The 22,307-nt window shown below is 37.0% G+C and overlaps 1 protein-coding gene across 1 annotated transcript in view; it reads left to right on the plus strand.

The window, feature by feature from the left end:
• MYO6 (myosin VI) overlaps positions 1–22,307 on the plus strand; it is a 151,824-nt gene that overhangs the window by 93,350 nt on the left and 36,167 nt on the right. Inside the window, exons 10-19 of the mRNA XM_060114874.1 lie at positions 56–136; positions 2,849–3,029; positions 8,171–8,315; positions 9,461–9,618; positions 11,432–11,523; positions 14,036–14,108; positions 15,591–15,718; positions 17,825–17,920; positions 18,216–18,389; positions 21,700–21,738. Coding sequence (XP_059970857.1) covers positions 56–136; positions 2,849–3,029; positions 8,171–8,315; positions 9,461–9,618; positions 11,432–11,523; positions 14,036–14,108; positions 15,591–15,718; positions 17,825–17,920; positions 18,216–18,389; positions 21,700–21,738 — 1,167 coding nt within the window. The remainder of the gene's footprint in view (positions 1–55; positions 137–2,848; positions 3,030–8,170; positions 8,316–9,460; positions 9,619–11,431; positions 11,524–14,035; positions 14,109–15,590; positions 15,719–17,824; positions 17,921–18,215; positions 18,390–21,699; positions 21,739–22,307) is intronic.

Consider the following 22,307-nt stretch of genomic DNA (forward strand, 5'->3'; position numbering starts at 1 on the left):
TATTATTGTCCTGTGGATCTATTTGTTCATTATATTTTAAATTTCTTTGTCATAGTATTTAAACCGAGGCTGCACCAGATACTTTGCTAACAGAGAAACTGACAAACACATTTTGCAGAACCGAAGAAGTCCTGAGGTAAAGTAGCCTTTTTAAAAAAAATTAGAATCTTTAATACAAAAAAATTGTGCTGAAAGATGTATTCTATTTTTTATTTTGGAAACCAAGTAAGATCTCTTACTTTTAGGCTTATGCTTAAAAAACCTAAATACTCATCCACACCTCTTGCCGAGAACACCTCTTTTGGTATCTGCAGAAGCCACAGGTTCTGGGTCTTCTTGGTGGGACCGCTGCGCTGCTCTCCTCTTGTTATTTTCCTGGCATGAGGGCATCAGATTGCCTAAAAATCATCCTTTGCTGACGTTTTTGAAACTTACTTTCATATTACCCATTTGTGATTAAGTATAAAATATGTCCTTTATAATTTATTGTCTGTGTCAAGGCTGAAGTAAGCTTTGATGTAGACAATAAGTAGAGTGAGCATTCTTATGAACTAATGCTTATGTATTATTTAATATTTCTCTTTAAAGTATCATGTTTCTGTAATATATTATGAAAAGTTTTATGTATAGGTCTTACTAAATCATTGTTAAAACATCATGTTTCTGTAATATATTATGAAAAGTTTTATGTATAGGTCTTACTAAATCATTGTATTTCTAAGAGTAAGTAGATATAATTATACCATTGAGTATTATTTTAAAAACATTGTCCTTAATCTAAAAATCTACTGCAACTTTTATAAATTTTAATATGCATTGTTTAAGTAGTAAGTGGGATTAAGTTGTATCTACTCAGGGAGCTTAAATTATGAAATACTAAGGATTAATTATAGGGAATAGTTCATATTGTCTTTATTTTATTAAAAGATTTATATTTAAGTGAACAAGGTTTTATTATACTCAGTTTTTAATTCCCCTGCATTTGTGAGTCAGATGTTTTTGACTACCTTCAAAATGGTGAGGTGAATTATATCTTTAATGTATTCATAGAAAAGAACAGAAAGCAACTAAAAATTCCCATTAATTTGAATTCTAAGCAGATGAGTCTGCAGTTAATTTTTGTTTAAGTTGACATTTTATTTATCATTTTAGACACAGATGTCTGTAAACTTTATATTACATCCATGGTTGGAACTTTAAGAAGTGACATTAATATTTATCATGGTATCTTCCTTTGTTATGATAACCTATATTTTTATAAGGCATCATTGAAATATAGAAATTGTATTATTTCCACTAAGATAATGGGGACATTTCCTTGTGGGATACTGCAGCTATCCCAAAGGAAAAAATATATACATATCTAAATTTGATCTTTTACCATGGAAAAAACTGAGTGGAGAGGAAAGAAAACTGGATTTTACTCTCCAAAGAGTAGCATTCTTTGTGCTGTCTTAGGAAGAAAATGTACACTTTCTGATTTTAGAGTCAACACAGTTTGTTAGGAATCATATTCATATTACTGGGTATATATATAAAAATATATAAGTGAATAATGTATTTAATATGTTTAAATTACTTTTTATTGTCTTCTTTATCAGGAGGATGAGGTGATCATTTTGACTACTTAGAATCCTTTGCCTAGTTCCATTGGCATGTCTTTAAGCGGTGTGTTATTTTTAGGAAAATGCAGTATTTTTAGTCTGCTGTGATAGCAATATATTCATTGACATTTGATTAGAAACAGTTTTTAAATGAAGTAACGGTTCAATTGCAAGACTAAAAATTCTGCACGATATGTGCTTTGTTTTAAATTTGGCTGCATGTGATTGTTTTCTTTAAGAATAAAATTAAATTTCTTTGTCTAGACATTTTCCAGAAATTTTACACATGCATAATTAAACATTTTAAAGACTTGTGTGGAAAGGTAATTACAAATTTAGCTGGGAAGCAGTTGGCAACCTGGAGGAAAAAAAACATCTCCTAGGGGCGTCTTTAATGACCAGTTAATTCTGATGCTGTTACCTAATGTTTAATTTTACTTCTCATTCATTCTCAAGTTCTGGAAAATTGCTAGTTCAATCTTTCTGTGTCCAGTAATTTTTTTTCCCTCCTTCTAGTTTCTGCAGGGCTGACTTTTCTTCTTCCTTTTTCTGAGTTTGTTATAGGTTCTAGTAAATGAATACTTCAGATGCACATTCTTTTAGGAGAGAAAGCAAATTTTCTCTTCATTTTTTCGGAAATGTTTTCAGTCATTGCATAAATTCTTAGCATAAGCATAATGCTTACTAATACACTTTACCTCATATATACTAATACAGAAAGGTTTAAAAATTAATTCCCAGGCCGTGAACATTGTTGTTAGCCTGTCCACTGGTTACTGCTGTTGAATATTGGTGCAGTTGATGGCAGTTAACCTGAAGGAGTGTAATGCTAAGTATCATTTAAATTTTTATTACAGTTTTTTAAAACCTCAGTTCTTTTTGACCTATGGTTTCATGTTGATTCATTTCAACCACTGATATTCCCTTCATTTTCACTCAATTTATATTTTTATATAATATCCTAGTTTTAGAGTTAAAATTGTAATTGGAAAACATCTCATTCCATTTTTGACTGAAATTTTTATTGAGACAGTTGCAGATTCACATGTCATTGAAATAAATAACACATAAATCCTGGGTACACTTTGCCCAGTCATTCAGTTTTTGAATGTTTTGGAACACTAAAGTTTTATGATTGACACATTTTATTTTTGCATGTTATATAGTGAATAGACGTTGTGTAGTTGTGTTAGTATACTTAAATAATGTAAACCACAATTAATTGATGTCTTCTTGTTTTGTAGTATCTTAAGGCAGGTTCCTTGAAAGATCCTTTGTTAGATGACCATGGAGATTTTATTAGAATGTGCACAGCCATGAAAAAGATTGGTTTGGATGATGAAGAAAAGCTTGATCTGTTCCGGGTAGTAGCTGGTGTCCTGCACCTTGGAAATATTGATTTTGAGGAAGCCGGCAGCACTTCAGGTTTTTTTGTTTGTTTGTTTTCTTGTGGTCTTTTTGTTTTGCTTTATTTTAAAAAGGAGTAAATTTAGAAGTTTTGTCATTTAATTGTCATATGAAAATTTACTCTGTGTGCAGGCTTGTTAATACCCTACATTTCTAGAATATACTGTATTATGTGATGAATCTTGCAACTGCTGGATGCTGCATTATTAGTTATTATGAGCTCTTTTTGAATAATTCAGTGATACTGATGAGGAATAAACTCGTCTTGTGAAGGATAAATAATCCTGACTACCAGGGTCATATTTGGTTAAATTTTTCAACTGATATTAATCTTTTCCAATAAGTGAACATAATAATTCTCTCTACCATCTTTTAAGGTATTTTGACATTTTTCTGGTTCATTGATCTAAACTTGGAATGGTTAATTAGGATAATTGAATACATGAAAGCCCATATACATTGTTACTGGGAAATGAAAACAGGTTAAACTTGATGCAGATTGAACAGATCATTTAAATGCCTGCACTATAGTAACTTTTCAACTGTATTGTTTCAGTCTCTACGTAAATAGTAAGGCTTTTTATATGATCTTAAGTTTGAGCCATGAATGCGGGAGTTGGCAGGCTGTGGCTCATGGTCAAATCTGACTAGCTGCCTGTTTTTGTAAATAAAGTATTGTTAGAACACAGCCACACACATTTATTTATGTCTTGCCTAGGCCAGCTTTCGTAGTGGCAGAGTTGGGGTTGTGACAGAGACTGGATGGCCAGCAAAGCCTAAAACCTCACTCTTTAGAGAAAAAGATTGTTGACTCCTGCATAAATACATCGTTTAAAAGAGTTTTAAAAAAATCGAAAGCATCATTTAATATAGTAGTCAATAATATGGGCTTTCGTGTCAGATCCCAGAAGCTCTCTAAGCCTTGGATTTTTCATTTGTAAAATAATGAAGAAATAATCCATGAGAAGTGTTTTTTTCCTAGCAGTAGTTTGCATATAAGGAAAAGGGCACAAGAGGAAGGCAAAAGAACATTAAAAAAAAATGCTACATGCAAGACCCTTCATATACTGTATTTCCTCATAAACATCATAATCATAATCTGAACTTAATAAAGATAATGAGGTAGAGGATATTATCTCCATTTTACAGAAGTAGGACCTGTGCAGAAGTTTAAGTAACATGGTCATCAGTGAAGTTGTAGGTGTGAGAGCCGGTTGTACCCATGTCTGACTAACTCCAGTAGGGGTGATAACTGCCCCCATTGCCCCCGTCACTGAACCTTCTGAGCAGATGGAAGTCGACAGTCTGAGTGGCTTTCAGACTGAGTGTCCGCGGTGCTGTGACGTCAGAGTGTGGTGCGTAAGAGCACGTGGTCTTGGGCCAGGCTTTTCACCGTGTGTTACCTGCCTGTGTGACCTTGGGCCAGGAACTTAACCTCTCTGTGTCTCAGTTTTCCTCACCAGTAAACTAGGAATAATAAATAACAGGCCTTACCTCATGTTATAAAGAGGAATAAATGAGTTAAATATTTGTAGAATAATGTGAATACTTATGTCTGGCATGTAGTAATCACTCTAAGTGTTTTTTAATGAATAAGAAAAATAAAAATGCAGATTACTCCCAGATTAAAATAAAAGAAACAAAAAGAAAAACCAAGCAGAATCAGGTATGTTCTTAGTATGCATTAAAATTGTTACTGGTTTTTTTTGAGGGATTTGAAAAGGTAATGAATGTTAGAATACACTTTCGTTTGCTCTGTAGCATCGTTATACCAAGGGAGCATGTAGGAGTTCTAAGTAATATCCAAAAAAGTTTAGAAAAATTAATGCACAGTTTGGACATGTTGTTAGAAGTGACAGGTGGCATTTTCACACACCTCATGTTATTACCGTGTGGTAAACATGCAGATGTACACAGAGGATCATAAATGTGGCATGATCTAGTTAGTTGAAAAGCACTTAAGTGGTCAAAAGGCACATAGCAGATATTCACATTATCGTTTATTTTTCTTCTCAAACTTCCTTCCGTTGAAGGGAAAATGAGCAGAAAGCAGAGCAGATTGGAATGAGGCAATGAATCCAGAGAATTAATAAACTAGGCTATTTTTATTTTAATAGCTAAGATTTTATTATATTAATCTTCATCCTTTCTATAGATTCAGATGGTTTCTTTCTAATCAGAATTGATTTTTCCTGCCCTAGAGAGCTCAATTTTGGCATGACCTTGCAATTTGAAAAAGCTCTGGATACTCGTAATTATTTTATCAGAAAATTTATTCTTCAGTAAATGTTTAGACAGCTCCCACTGCTGTTTAAAAGTTTTTTCATGATGGAAATGCAAAGAATGCCTCTAGGGACTTCCTATGTTTTTAAAATTCCACATAACAAAAATATACATTATGGGGCTTCCCTGGTGGTGCAGTGGTTGAGAATTGGCCTGCCGATGCAGGGGACACAGGTTCGTGCCCCGGTCAGGGAGGATCCCACATGCCGCGGAGCGGCTGGGCCCATGAGCCATGGCCGCTGAGCCTGCGCATCTGGAGCCTGTGCTCCACAACAGGAGAGGCCACAACAGTGAGAGGCCCGCGTACCACACACACACACACACACACACACACAAATTATTATAACAACTAAAGTAAAAAGTGTTCAGAGAAGTTCTTTTTTGGAAGGGGAGTGACATGAAAAGCCTTGCGTTATTTCACAGTATTTTGCCCTTTTGAAACTTTTAAAATAAATCTTTTCTATGCTAGCCTTACATAATTCCTGGAAGTGTGTAAGAAACTTTGCAGAATAATAAAAAAAAAAGAGAAGTATTTAAATGAATTAATTATCGGTCAACTTTTTGAGTTATGTAATTTTAGATAATGTGTGTTTGTATAAACTAGAAATTAGTAGTAATCTTACTTTCATAGAATTAAAGGTTTAATATATCTTCTAAGTATTCCTCTCCCCTTATTCTTTTTTTCAGCTTTATTGAAATATAATTTATATTGAGTTGTGCAACAATCACTATATTCAGTTTTAGAATATTTTCATCACTCCAGATACAAACCCCATACCCTTACCCCCCGCCCCATTTCCTCCCAAATCCCTAGCCTTTAGGCAACCACTGTTCTACTTTGTCTCTATCAATTTGCCTATCATGGGCATTTCATATAAATGGAATCATACAATATGTGCTCTCTGTGACTGGCTTCTTTCAGTTAGCATAATGTTTTCAAGGTTCATCCATGTTTTGACATGTGTCAGTACATCATTTCTTTTCATTGCTGAGTCATATTCCATTGTATGGATATACCACATTTTGTTTATCCATTTGTTATTTGGTGAACTTTTAAGCTGCTTCCACCTTTGGCTATTATGAATTATACTACTATAAACATTTGTGTGCAAGTTTTTGTGTGGACATACGTTTTCATTTCTCTTGGGTATGTGCCTAGGAGTAGAATTGCTGAGTCATAAGGTAATTCTATATTTAACCTTGTGAGGCATTGACTTTCAAAGTCACTGAAGGGCTTTACATTCTTACCACCCTAGTGCCTGCGAAGAGCTACCTCATTGTGGTGTTTATGTGCATTTTCCTGATGGCTCAACTGTATTGGCCATTTGTATATCTTTTTTTGAGAAATGACTACTTATGTTCTTTACTCACTTATTAATTAGATTGCCTTTTTATTATTGAGTGGTAAGAGTTCTTTAATATGTTCTAAATACAAGTTCCTTATCCGATGTATAATTTGCAAATATTTTCTCTCATTCTGCAGGTTGTGTTTTTCATTTTTGGATAATGTTCTTTGAAGCACAAACGTTTTTCGTTTTGATGAAATCCAGTTTGTCTGTTTTTTTCTTTTGTTGCTTATGGTGCCATATCTAGGAAGCCATTACCTGGTCCAAGATCACAAGGATTTATGTCTGTATTCTTCTAAGAGTTTAATAGTGTTACTCTTACCTTTAGGTCTTTTATTGATTTTGAGTTAATTTCTGTGTATGGTGTGAAGTAGGGGTCCAACTTCATTCTTGTACATGTGGATGTCCAGTTGCCCAGTGCCATTTGTTTGAAAAGCTGTTCTTTCCCCCAGTGAATTGTCTTGACAACCCCTTATTCATATAAGATCTCACGGTTTATTTCTCCTGAGAGCAGTCTGTTAAATAGTTTATTAATTTGTCATGATAAAATTCTCATTATGATTTCATACGTTCTTTGTAATTTTGAAATTAGTCTTCAAATGACTCATTTATAAGCACTAAACCATAAAAATGTTAATAAAATGTTTATTATTTTTAATATTAGTAGTAATAAGATAATAATTGGTACCTTCCTAGAGTGCTTATTATGTACCAGACACTATTCCAGGCATTTCACGTATATAACCTTATTAATCTTCATAACAACCTTATTAGGCTAATCTTCATAACAACCTTATTAGGCTAGTTATTATCCTCATTATATGGGTGAGGAAACTGAGTACAGAAAGAATAAGTAACTCGTTCAAGGTCACACAACTAGTAAGCTGTAGAGCCGTCACAGCCCTGAGTCTAAGCACTGTCGTATTCTGTCTTTCTAGAAAAAACTTTTTGAAGCAAGCTCCATAAATAGAAACCTATAGATATGATGTACAGGAAATAGCCGTGGCCGCCTCACCCTCGCCCTTTGTCCCCGAGCCTCACGAGCACATGCATGTGCACACACCCCCCCACACACACACATAGACAAACGTCCACACCCACACTGACTTACTACAGTGCCTCACAACATCTACCACTGAAATGACTCCTTGATGTTTTCTGCAGTTGTATGATTTTAGTGATAAGGCACTCTGTTATTCCAGAGATTTATTTTAATACATTAACAAGGATTATAATCTATCATTAGTATATTTTGCTTGCAGGGTCATAAAAAATGAAACTGTGACAGGCTAAAATTGATGGGCTGAAAGGATTGTATCATGGGCCGCCCTGAGTGAGTGTCTCCCACTGACCTTGGCAGTGTGAGTGTCTGACAAGGGCGGGGAACAAGCGAGGTGAAATTAAAAGTCACAGCTAAGCCTTGTCTAGTCCATAGTTTTATGTAAGTGAAGTGTACTTCTAAGAAATGCATCTTGAAAATCTGGTTTACATAATGTTTATTAATTTCAAATTGAAATATGTGTTCATTAGGTGGCTGTAATCTGAAGAATAAATCTACTCAGTCATTGGAGTATTGTGCTGAATTACTGGGTTTGGATCAAGATGATCTTCGCGTAAGTTTAACTACAAGAGTCATGCTAACAACAGCAGGGGGCACCAAAGGAACAGTGATAAAGTAAGTTCCCTAACTCATGGCTCTGTAAAAATCCTGCCTTGTGGGGAAAAAAGCCAGGTCCTCTATCGCTTGCTGAATAAGGCAGGCAGTGAGTTCTAGTGACATATTTCAAAAAATTTTCAACAAATTAAAAAAATAAGGTTAAAAAGATCTTTTAGCCACTCAGAAAATTCGGTAACTCTTACTTTGGGAAATATTAGCGAAGTATGCTTAGCCTGATTCTTTGCTAAGTCAACTCCAAATTATTATTATGAAGAAAATCTCAGCGAGGAGGATGTATATTAGTGCCCTACAGTTGCGTGGTTCCTTGGAGAGATTTCTGGAACCCAAGGGAAGGCTGGTAAAAGCACAGGTGGGTGGTCCTCAGCAATCATGTCCTCTGTTTCCCCTGTGTTCCAAGCAGTTCTTTTTTGTGTCTTAAGTATGGCATGTCCACATAAGAGTCCCTTTAGGAAAGGGTTCTATTACAAGAAATATAAGTTGGAAAATCACTGTTTAGAAGAGATTCAAGTATTGGTCTGACCTGAATGACTTTTAAGGTTACTTCCAAATTTTGATAATTTTTTCTGGTATTCCCACAGGGCCTCACGCTTTATGACAGCATTTAGCACAGTGTTTGGAAATTCTTTCCTGTGGCAGCCTCTCTTCATCGGACTGTGTATATGTATCTGCAGCGTCTAACACTGTTATACCATGTAGTTATTTCTATGAAAGAGTAGAGTTGGACAGTTTGGATTTTAAGATGTAAACATTTTTTTCCCTCAACAGTGTTAACCGAGTTTCTGACCTTTAAAGTGGTCTTGAATTAAACACAGTTTCTTTTGCATTTAAGAAAGTCACATGGAAGATTATTCCTCTGAATAATTTTTTTATATATTCAGCATGTACAGTGACGTATAAATTAAGGTTAAAAAGATTTTTTGAGCCTAATGTTCTTTTACTCAGTGATCAATTTTTAATCTAATTATCTTGTAGATAATTCTCTTGTATTCTACTTAGCCCCGTTTATCTGTCTCTATTCATGAATGACATTTTGTAACTATTTGTTCTTCACAGTGAATATGTACTTAGTTCTTGGGAATATGGCATTATTTCCACAACATATTACTATGAAGAATTTCTGTTGGTATGGTCTTCTTTTACAGGGTACCCCTGAAAGTGGAGCAAGCCAACAATGCCCGGGATGCCTTGGCAAAGACTGTCTACAGCCATCTTTTCGATCACGTGGTCAACAGAGTAAATCAGTGTTTTCCTTTTGAAACATCAGCCTATTTTATTGGAGTCCTAGATATTGCTGGATTTGGTAAGTATAGTTTTGTTTGTGAGTTTGTATCTGTTTGATATTTTCACACATATTTAAAATAAAATTTAAAAAACTTCTTTTCCCTTGTAATACCTTTCACTTGATGTATTTCCAGTTATATGTCCATACCACTATTTCATTTCATAATACGATTTAAGTAGGAAGCTAATGCTTCAAAAAAAAAAAAAAGGAAAGGAAAGACTCATGGATTTTGGTCACACTAATGTTTAAATTAAAACATGTTGATTGGGGCTTCCTTGGTGCCGCAGTGGTTGAGAGTCCGCCTGCCGATGCAGGGGACACGGGTTTGTGCCCCGGTCCGGGAAGATCCCACATGCCGCGGAGCGGCTGGGCCCGTGAGCCATGGCTGCTGAGCCTGTGCGTCCGGAGCCTGTGCTCCGCAACGGGAGAGGCCACAACAGTGAGAGGCCCACGTACCACAAAATTAAAAAAAAAAAAAATGTTGATTGAAACTACTATAGGTAGAGATGTCTGTATACTCTTAAATGAATACAGCTGATAAAGGTGAAGTCTTGAGTGCTGCTGATAAAGAGAATTCAGTCATTAAAACCATTGGCTCCAGCCAATGGACCTGGGTACAGGTTGACCTAGCACACAAGCCAAACTCATTACTATGTGTAAAAATTCATCATTAGTGTTAGTTGTCAACAGGTAGCTATTTCCAATTAATTTCCACCAAATGAGTAAGCTATCAAGATAAATATTTGAGAACAACTGTGGAGGTGTATAACCAGAAATGAAATGAGTCACTAATATCTGAATGTTGCTTTGTTCGGAATTACCGTGTTGTAAAAACCTCAAAGTAAGTTTGACCGTTTTTACATTGGACTTTATCAGTGTGGGCGTTCCCTCTGTGCAGAAGTGGTGTCCTTCGTAATTTGTTTGCCTTTGTCAAGGGAAGATATGAGTGTTTACATTTGGGAGGGGCAGAGTTTTGTTTTCGCTGTAATACATATTTTAAAATTTACAATAAAACATTACCTTATGATCAAAGGTAGAGAAACACTCATCATGACTTAAGATTTCGTAATCTTCAGACATTTGTTTCCTGGTCTGCACCGTTTTAGCATAACACTCACATACACAGAGTCATAACATTTTAGAGCTACAGGGATCGTAGAAATAATGTAATACAATCCCTTAATTTTAGAAATGCATTAGTATCCATAATATTTTTTCTAACTATAATTTTACAGATTATATAGAAAAATATATAGTACTTACATTTTAAGTCATTTTTCTTCTTTGATTTAGATTGCTTTAACACCTGAGCTTTAAAAATCTTTACAAGTGGGCTTCCCTGGTGGCGCAGTGGTTGAGAGTCCGCCTGCCGATGCAGGGGACACGGGTTCGTGCCCCGGTCTGGGAAGATCCCACATGCCGCGGAGCGGCTGGGCCCGTGAGCCATGGCCGCTGAGCCTGCGCATCTGGAGCCTGCGCTCCGCAACGGGAGAGGCCACAACAGTGAGAGGCCCGCGTACCGCAAAAAAAAAAAAAAAAAAAAAAAAAAAAAAATCTTTACAAGTGACTTATGTTTTACATCTTTTACTATATGACATGTATCTTATCTGACAAACACCTTTTTGTCAAGCGAAGGTATTTTTAAAACTTAATTTTAATGCATATAAAAATTTAAGTCTTGAAATAAGAGCATTTGGGGAGTATGGAACAATTATATGTATATTTTTAACCTAATGTTAAATTAAACATTGATACAATAAAATTTTATCCTTAGTTAAATGTATTAATGTGAAGATCTGATGATGACTCTTGATTCTGGTTTTGTTTTCAGAGTACTTTGAACGTAACAGTTTTGAACAATTTTGCATCAACTATTGCAATGAAAAACTTCAACAGTTTTTTAATGAAAGGATTCTGAAGGAGGTAATTGCCATACAATTTAGATTTAAGAACCAGGTTAAGCTATTTTAAATTTCAAGGTACAGAGATATACTGCAGTTAGCCCGATGCATGGGGTGTGATGTAAGGTGGCCCAGGGAATCAGAGATGCCCAGTGCAGGTCCCCGTGGCACATCAGAAGTGTTAATGGTACGGCTGAGGCTTAGGGACCCAGTGAAAACTCTAATAGGCACCTCCTCAGAAGTGACTGTCTCTTTGCTTCTTACTAGTGACTTTTACTAGACTTGAAATTCTGCTTGTTTCTTTTCCTGATTCTGCTGTTTGTACTCCTGCCACAGCTAAACAGTAGTCTGCTCTCAGCCCCGACCTGGGAACCTCCCCCTATTCCTCTGTGTCTCTGCTTCTGTCCACTGTGCTACCTGCTTGCCCTCTCTCCGTATGGCAGGAAAGCCACCAGGCCAGGAGATTCCTTGGGGCCGCTGGCCTGGCCCACCTCCGGGCAGCTCTTTCCCTGCCAGGATACCTTGTGCACTGCCAGTGGCCTGTCAGTGGGGTGCTTTTATCTGGACACCATCTCTGGTCCAGTAAGGACTTCCTACCCCTGCTTGTAGTAGCTGACTGGTGGCCTACACTCACGGTCTCAAGTCTAGGAAAGTTCCTTTGTAACACCTCAGAGTGCACAGTGAGTAAAAGTAGCTTTGGATCAGTGGATTTGTGATTAGGCTAACCATTTTTTGCCTTGTATTTTGAATTCTCCACTTACTGATCCCCTTGTCTTTCCTTCCTTTGAGCCCTTGGAGATATGTCTTACTGAATGAAGAAAGCAGAGTTAAAGGGAACTCAGAATTAATCTGTTAATCTAGTGCAGCCCTTTGTTTTACAGAGGAAGAAACTGCAGAAGTTCAGTGGCTCCTGCAGGTCTGAACCCTCCTTCCCGGTTGCTGGCTCACAGCACAGTTCCCTTCCTGTTAGCACTGCTGCGTTCTGAGTTCCCCACTGTCTCTGGACTTGAAATGTGAAATATCTTCTTTCCTGTTCCCATCCCATTCATCTTTCCCCCATTTTTACTGTGTTTTGTCTTTATGGGTTTCCTAGTATATTCCAACTTTTATACCTTATCTTATAATATCTTATATATTATACCAATTCTGGCATAAATAAAACAGGTTAAAACAAGTACCTGTCAGTTAAGATAGTTTCTCTGGAAAGTTTCATCTGGCAGCCTTAGTCCTTTCATTACTGTGTGAAGTTTTGCATGTATGCTTCTCACTTAATCAGCCTTAATTCTTCCCTTCCACACCAGCTCAGCAAGCTTTATGTAGAAACTACATGAAGAGGAGACAGTGCCTTGATTCATGTTTATTTTTATAATAATTCTTTAAAGTAAATGTGCGAATTTCAAATTCAGATTGAGTTCAAGGAGACAGTGCCTTAAAGAATGACAGAAACCTTTTCTAAATAGTACGTCTCGTGGGAGGAAATATTTAAACATTCAGGGGAAAAAAAGGTTGAAATATACATCACCCTAAGGTCATTGCGTTGCTCACCCATCTGTGATAAAATCCCTCCCTCCTCCTTTTTCTTTTTTTTTTTTTAATTTTAAGAAGATACCAGAATTACATCCAGGAACTTAACTTTGATTTGTAAATTATTCTTCTAAATTATGTTTATTTTCCCCAATGATATACTCCTCATATATATCACTGTGTGGATATTAGAGCCCATTTGCAGTTAATTGCTCTTTCCTTGATGTTAGTGCTTGTCTATAAATGTTATAAATCTGCTTTACCACTCTTTAGACGATGATTGAGGGCTATTGAAGATATATAGTAGGAGAGACAAATTCCATGTCAGCAGGCAGCTTGTTTGTTCAGCTGTTTTCTAAGCTTTTTAAAATTATCAAAGCAAGTTATGTTCCTTTGTGTATTCCAGGGGTCAACTGTGGCCTTCAGGACAAACCCAGCATGCCGCCTAATTTTACAAATGAAATTTTATTGGAAGACAGCCATGCTTCTTCCTTTACTGTTATCTGTGGCTGCTTTGGCCCTGCAGTGGCATAATTGCACCGTTGTGACAAAGACACTATGGCCCACAGCTGAAAATATTTACTCTCTGGCCCTTCCAGAAAAGTTTGCTGATCCCTGGTCTATTCTGCTGGGAAGTTTGACTTTAGAATTGCTAAAAAATGTTTCAAAGCCCTGGTCTTGTCTTGGGTTTGAATGGTTATAAACAGATCCCTGTGTCTGTGCCTGGCTGCCCAGCGTATTTCGGGAAAAGCATGCTTATCTGCAGGAGGGAACATTTCCACATAATGTGAATCATGTTATGTTGGCCATGTAAGTTTTGATTTCGCCTTGCTTTAGGGGCAAGGGTTTTTCTTCCCTAATGTTTGGTAAGACTTCTCAGTCCCCGAATCAGCTGGTGTGAACCCTGTACACTGACTAATCAATAAATGTTATGATCGGATATGGCACAGTGAATCCATTTCCTATCACACAGTAGCTCCATATCTATGATTATGATTATTTCATTTTAGGAACAAGAACTCTATCAAAAGGAAGGTTTAGGTGTGAATGAAGTACATTACGTGGATAACCAGGACTGTATCGGTATGTATTTTTTTTTTTTGCTCTACTTTTGGGAAATACGGGAAGATACAGTGAATGATTTCACTAGTAATTTTTCTGTGCTCTGCTGGTTATGGGACTTGAAATTGTGGCACTTGAGAGAGGTTTTACTTCTCTAGTACTGCTAGGAAGTTATTTTTCCTATGAAGGCATCGAATTCAGCTATACTGAAAGTTTTCGTAAAATTCCTTCTATCTACTGTGAGGGATATTTTCTTTCTTAAACAGTTAACGTGAATAAGTTAAGGAGGAAACAAAATTGCTTAAGCAGTGAAGGGATTTCTCATCTCGTGTGAGGAAGCCTGAGGCGCCTGCCAGGATTTGGCTTTGCGCCGTCTGCAGTTCTTTGTTTCTATTCTCTGCACCCGCACCCTCTGGTGGCAAGTTGGCATCACAAGTTCCACGTGTCCCATCCAGATAGCACCCTGCAGCAGGAGAACAGGGTCTCTGTTTTCCTTGTCTGTTTTTATTGGTAAAGAAGCCTTTCCCTGTCCCACCCAGGGAGTGCTCAGTCTGCCTTTTCTTTCCCACCCATCTCTGAAATCAGCTGTGGGGCAAGCCTTGCTTTGAAAATGGAATCTGACAGTTGAGTCAGTGACTCATGTGCTAGCTTTGGACAAGATAGTGTAATAGTAACAACAACAACAACAACAATAATAACAGTACTTTCCATTCGTGGTACTTCTCCAAGCACCTTCACATCCTACCTGGTCCACTCAGCGTATCCCTGCACACACCATATCCTTTCGCAGGGATATCTGGGCTGGAGCTCCTCCTCTTCCATTTCCCCTTCAGCCCACTTGGGTCGTGCGTCTATCAGAGCACTCTCAGTTATAGCTCAGTTAGCGCGTCCCCCTCCACCTCCGTTAACTGCCCAAGACGCATCATTCTCTGACCAGTGCAGTCAGAGAATCTTGATTTCTCTTACTGTGTCCTGTGGCTTTTAGAATCTGTCTCATTTAGCACTGCTTATGTATTTAAGCAGCTTACATTTTATAGTTATTTTGGACAGGCAGGAAATTCAAAAACATGAATGGAAGGAGCATAAATATGTGCTGTTACTGACGTTTTGCTGGAAAGTTTTTGAATCCATATCTATAAACAGTTTCAAAAAGCTAAGCCTGCAAAAACGTCTATAGTTTTACTTCAATTTGAATATAGTTGTCATGTGGGAGAGGAGGTATTTCTGGCTCTTTAGCCTCAGTCCTAACTTACAGATGGAATGGATATTATGTTAGTTGCTTTCTTTATGGAGTGGTTTTTCTAAAACCTATATTAAATATATGATGTTATTTTCTAATAAATTGCGGATGTGAAAAAATTCATTTGCTTTTTGTTGCTTGTGAGAGAATACAATACTTACAGAATCATGTTACATTGTTTCTGATCAGTCCCCAAAATTTGTGATCAGTAAGTTTAAAATGTTATGTTTTTTATCCTGTCATATTCTGATTTTTTGAAATAGATTTAATTGAAGCAAAATTAGCGGGAATACTGGATATTTTGGATGAAGAAAATCGCCTTCCCCAGCCAAGTGATCAACACTTCACATCTGAAGTTCACCAGAAGCACAAAGACCATTTCCGGCTCTCTGTGAGTTTGCTACTTCAAAATTGAGCCTCTGGTGGGAAGAAAAACTTTTAGAAAGATGTACTAGACATTAGATATTAGGTAATTAGACTCATAAGTTATGTAAGGCTTTGAAGAGCTATAAGCATCTTCTGTAATTCAGCACAGTATCTTCTATAGATGACCATTTAATTTGTATCTATATATTTTTGCTGCTACTGATCTATCTAATCAAGGCGATTTTAGCTGGATATAAAGTACATTTCACCTATCTAAAACGTATAAAAAGGTTTACCTGTTTTTATGTTCTCCCTTCTGAGTTAAGTGGCCATGAGTTGCTCTGTTTTGTATCATGTGACCTTGATCACTTTCCAGGGGTTAGCACCTCGAGTCACAGGCAGCTACCTGTCTGCACATCTGTAAGACCAGCAAAGCTTGTGGCTAAGAGTCTGACTGGTGGAAGCAATTCATTTAGTGATCGGTAAATTGATTCTGATGCTCTTTCCTTGGCAGTTTTGAATGGAAAAATGTACTCAGAGAGGGTCATAGAAGCTGCAGCCATAGAAGAATTAGCTAAAGGGAAAAACAGGTGCAGAAGGCAATAGAAATAAATGAGAAGTACACTTCTGAAAGGGTCAGAAGACCTGGTTCCCTAAACTGCTGTGCTTGACTACCTGCTTGCGGCAGTGAACGGTAGGGCCGTTCTCCGTAAGGCTGAAGCGTGCGGCTGTTGAGGCGTTTTCCGTGTTCACCTAGCTCTGGGTTTGTCTGTACACTCAACCACCACCACCTGAGGTAGTGCAAGCACAACGCCATCCGTGCACCCAGAAGGGGCTGACTAGCACAGAGAAATGTGGATGTTAATCTCACCCACGAAGACAGGTTCTGCCTCAACAAAGAAAGGAAGGAAGGAAGAAGAGAAAAGCTGCTTGGAGTGGCAGCTGCCTCCTGTACTGTTTATTGTTTCAAGCCTGTAGCAGAGTATAACATCCGCTGCCTTGATGGGTCCAGGAGTTTAAGTGAATGAAAGCAAATATTCTTGTTTCCGTACATCATTAACTAAATCAAGAACGTGAATAGGTTGAAGGCATTAAAAGGCTGGTATAATTATGATAACCTTCTCTGGGGACTGCATCTCACAACTACCTGCTCCATTGACTTGGAGTTCTTCTGTATCCTTAAATAAGTCTTATGATGTGGAGGCTGCCTCTCTCACTTCAGTGGAGATAGAAAAAAGCAGTCTGCGTCCCCATCAGAACTTGCTGCTAGGATTAAAGACGTACATCTAGTCCTGTTTATTCACTGCTCTCTGTGAAGACCAGTCTGCGGATGCATGGTTACCTTTACCAAGAGTACTCACTGCTAGTCAATAAGTCATGACCAGGGTTTCAGAGACATGTAGCTCCAAGGACAGCAAACTAAAGCATCAGGAATGGACTATGGCCACTCTCCTCAAAAGAGAACAGGAGCAAGACAGAAAATTCTGAGTTGTACAGATCATTACTTTTATTGTATGTCTTTGAAAATTAAATTATTAATAACCATTTATTGAACCTTTAGCATGTGCCAGGCACATTCTAAGAGTTTTGCTTGAATTACTTTATTTGGTCCTCATGATAATCCTTTGGGGGAGCTCCTGCTTGCATCCCCCGTGCTAGCGGCGAGGGGACGGGCATGGGGAGCTCAGGTGACCTCCATGTTTAGCACAGAGAGAAAGTGTTGGATTTGGGCATCGGGCTGGCGTCTTGACCGCAGGGTCGCCCTCTGACTCGTGCCGGCCTGCGGCCATGCAGAGAGGGGCTCTGTGATCTGCTATAGCTCTCTCACCCAGCAAAAGCCTGGGAACGTTCTGATGTCTTAGCTTGTTCATTTTTTTCTTTTTTTATGCGGCACGCGGGCCTCCCACTGTCGTGGCCTCTCCCGTTGCGGAGCACAGGCTCCGGACGCGCAGGCTCAGCGGCCATGGCTCACGGGCCCAGCCGCTCCGCGGCATGTGGGATCTTCCCGGACCGGGGCACGAACCCGCGTCCCCTGCATCGGCAGGCGGACTCCCAACCACTGCGCCACCAGGGAGGCCCTGTGTAGTACATTTTTGATAATTTAATAACTGGTGTGTGTATTATTTTTCAGATTCCTAGAAAGTCTAAGCTGGCAGTTCACAGGAACATCAGAGATGACGAAGGCTTCATCATCAGGCATTTCGCAGGGGCGGTGTGCTATGAAACAGTGAGTATAACTTTTACTGGGAGAAAACCGTTTGATGTTGAAGCTGCGCTGTGCAAATATGGTAACATCTAGCCACATCTGGCTATTTAAAGTTAAATAAAATTTAAAATTCAGTTCCTCAGTACACCGGCCACCTTTCATGTGCTCGATGTCCCCACTGCCTGGTGGTGGCGATATTGGACAGCACAGCTACAGAACATGTCCGCTACCTCAAAACAGTTCTATCGGACAACACCATGTTAAGGAATATTATCACAAGATGGACCGAATCATTCCTGTTTGCTTTATTTTTCAGACTCAATTTGTGGAAAAAAATAATGATGCTTTACATATGTCTCTTGAGTCCTTAATATGTGAATCCAGGGATAAATTTATCCGGGAATTATTTGAATCATCCACAAATAACAACAAAGACACTAAACAAAAAGCAGGAAAACTTAGCTTCATCAGTGTGGGAAACAAGTTTAAGGTATTTGTGCTAAATGTATTACTTGAATTTTTTTCTTACTGCATTAAAATTGTAATTGTTTTATACTCTACAGTGGATAGTGTAAATCACTCTGAGAAATCCCACGAGTGAGATTCAAGAGCAGACCCTGAACTGTCGATGTCTGTATGCAAAGTAACATAAAGTAGGCATAGTAATTGACCGTACGGAAACCTTGTAATTTTACGAACGTGCTCTTTCTCGGTGCTTAACGTCTGATTGCTTCTCCTCATGTTCTTGCTTCTGCTTACTGTCTGGTTGACCTTCAAACCTTCTCTTTCCCATGTGTTTTCTGTTTCCTTCCTCATTCAGCAGTTTTGTTTTAGCTGGAGTAGTCCAGCTCCAGATGGCTAGAGAGGACTAGTTGAGTTGAGAGAGGAAAAGCAGGCACTGCCAGGGGCTTCAGGTAAATGATCACCTTCGTGGACTCCTACTTACAGCGTGGCTGCCGTGTTAAAAAGAGCCCAGCTCGAGTTAATGATTTCATTTCGTAATTCATTTTTAACGTGTTTTCTCTCATAGTGCATTTTGGGTGTGCATATTACACTAAAATTTGATTAAAGCTTTTAAGAACTTCTGTAAAAGATAAATGCTTTGTGTGGCAAACCCTTCAAATTGCTTATTTGACATTGAAGAACACTTCATTTGTTTCATTAATTTTGGATCAGGAATTTATTCTTTGAGGTCTGATAAGGAAGTGTCACATGATGTGCCTTAGAAATGCAACACTGCTATTTGGTTCTAACTGCTGAGTATTTCGCATAGAAAAAGATAATTTAAAAACTTTGTGTCACATTTAATGAATAAAAAATTATAATAAATAGATCAAAGAAACAGAATTAATTTCTCTTATACATTTCCACAAAGTCTTTTTGTTCTGTTTACAAGAAAACTACATATGCCTTTCATTATGTGCACTTCAAATATTAAAAATGATGTAATTAGGAACAATATTTAAGACTCAGAATACTAGGATGCTAACAGTGTAAGCTTCCTGAAATCCCTTGTGGATTGAAATGGGCTCTAAATAACTAACTTGATAAAACCATGTTTATAAAACAAAAGCTGAAACATAGATATAGGAGAATTCCGCTTATAACACATTTTTTCAGGTAACTGAATAAAAAGTCTTAAACTTTATTGTAAGTTATATTCATTAATTATGAGTTTCTTCTTCTCTTGACAATACTCTTTCTCTTATTTGGATATTCTTAGATCCTTAAATAGACATAATGGTAACAGATTGGTTTAAAATAGTACATTAGCCTGTATGAAACGGATATCATTTATTAAGTATTTTCCTACTGTGATATAGTAGTATTGCTGGCAAGAACATACTTGAAATTTTAGACAATATAAATAAAACAAAAAACATTCTTAAAATTCTTTGGACTAAGGTATTTTATGTTGAGACTTTAAGTGCCTTAAAATTGCTTATATGCAATATAATGTATTTTGCACATCAAACTGCTTGAAAACTGTAACTAAAAGATGTAACATTGTTAATAATAAAATTTCAAAATGTTTTTATTGAGATACTTTGAAATGAAATATTAGTAGTAATTCTTGTTTTTAAATATAGTAGAATAGCTCATTAAATTCAAATTCAAGTTATGGGAGGCAATAAAACAACACAGGCTAGCATTTACAGTAATACTTCAGTTATCAAACATGACCGAGAATCAGAAGTTTTCCACTGAAAAGTGACATTTTCAGGTTATTGAAATAGAACTCTTTTACTAGTGTTTTAGAAAAAGTAATTCTTTTTGATGAAAATTATATTCTTTTATTATATACATGAATAATTGCATGCTTCAAAATAAAAATAAAATAAAAGTAAAGCATGCGTTGCATCAGGCTATTATGCCTTTTGGTCTTTGACCGCTGTTCTTTGGTAATTGACGTTCTTCCCTCTTCTCTCAGATGCTATAGTTTATTTTTACTGCTTCTACTGACTTAACTTTATGTCCATTTTTTGGGCGAATACTGTGCTATGGATTAGGAAGCATGGGCTTTGTCACAGTTGTTTTCTTTCAAAATTAGTGGCTCTTACACTTGCTTTTCATTTGTGTGCTGGTCTAGACTGGTTGAGGTTGTCAGAACTCTGTCAAGCAGATCAGTGGGGTGTGACTGTATTTTTTTAATCCAGTGAGAAATTCACTCCGTTTTTATAACTTATGCCTATAATGTCTGAAGTGTAGTGTAGTATCACGCTTAAGAGAATGAGCCTTGGTGTTAGGTCCTTGTTGGAATCTTGGTTTTGCCATTACTAGCTCCCTGATCTTGGCAAGTGATTTATCTCTCTGGGCCTCAATGTTTTCACCTGTAAAATGAGACTACTAATATATCCTTAATTAGAGTTGTGGTGCGGATTAAACATGATAATGCCCGTGAAAAGCTTTGAGCAGTGTCTGACTCATAGAAAGCATTCAGTAAAGTATACCTATTATTATTATTAAGTATAGCTGTGATTGAATAAGTATGTTAATTGAAGAATTAACATCTTAATTTCTTTTTTGTTAGCTAGTACAATAAGCATCCCAATATAAAATCAGTATAACAAGTTGAATTTACTTTGCAGAGAAGTAAAGCAAATGCATGATTTTAATGTACTGAACCAGAGTACATTAAAATCACTTAATATTATTAAGAAAAGGAAAAGACAGTAACTACTTGTACTGTCCGTTGTGAAACTTTTTCTTGAGAAAACTGTCCTCGCCTTTAAAAATAATTGAAATGTGAAGTTTTAAAATAGTAGAGAGGGTTTCTACAGGTAGGCAGGTCAGTTTCATTTATGAAAGGTGTTATGTAAAACAATCCTAATACATAGCATTCGTGTATATTTTAAACACGTTTTCATTCTTAATGGAGCGTGACACAAGCTACACCCAGCTTGCCACGAGTTCACATACTGCTCCGTTGATCCCTTATTGAATGCATCCCCAGCATTTTCGTTTACTTCTTGCATTGCCTGTATTCTTTTTCCTCATTCACCCCACCTGCAAGTGTGCATGGATGTTTTCTAGTATTGATAATTTTCAGTCTTTTAATTGTATAAGTTCTGTATAAGTAAAATAAGCTATTGTCCTTGGCATCATATATTAGCCATACATTTCTGCATGTTACTGTCTGTTAAAGAGATTGTGTACCAGAAGCTGTTAAATTGTAATGTGTTATACATATCAGTGTTATTGCATGTTATTTTATTCTAATGTTGAAAAGCTAATATTTACTTATGGTGTTACATACTTTTGCTCTTTGAAATAATGAAGTGATTTCCTTTCTTCTACAGACACAGTTAAATTTGCTTCTGGATAAACTTCGAAGTACTGTGAGTACACGTAAAAAAAAAAAAAACCACAGGGTTTTTTGTTTGTTTGTTGTTGTTGTTCTTTCTGGCTGTGCCGCAAGGCACATGGGATCTCAGTTCCCCGACCAGGGATTGAACCTGTGCCCCCTGCACTGGAAGTGCCGAGTCTTAAGCACTGGACTGCCAGGGAAGTCTTCAAAAACAGGGTTTTTAAATGGTTCTCTTAAACTATTATTAGTAATTACTCAAATAAGCACAGTAAACCTGGAATAATTAGAAATTCATTTAAAACCAAATTTCATCATTAAAAAAAATCAGTTTTTAAAATGGTTGTCATTTTGGTTAGGTTTTTTCTGAAGAAAGGTCAAATATATATGTGCAGTCAAATTGTTTTATAAATGTATAGAATTCTCTGAGTGTTATTAAGATTGTCCTGTAGCTTCAGGAAAGTGAAAATAATTAGTTATCATAGGGAAGGAAAATGTATTTTTTCGGATTAAAGATAACACATATAATTCATTTTCATTTTATTACTCTGGTGGTAACATTCTCTAACATGACAGTGCTGATATGGAAAAAAAATGGACATA

The sequence above is a fragment of the Mesoplodon densirostris genome, chromosome 12 (assembly GCF_025265405.1).
Source record: "Mesoplodon densirostris isolate mMesDen1 chromosome 12, mMesDen1 primary haplotype, whole genome shotgun sequence".
Taxonomy (NCBI): Eukaryota; Metazoa; Chordata; class Mammalia; order Artiodactyla; family Ziphiidae; genus Mesoplodon; species Mesoplodon densirostris.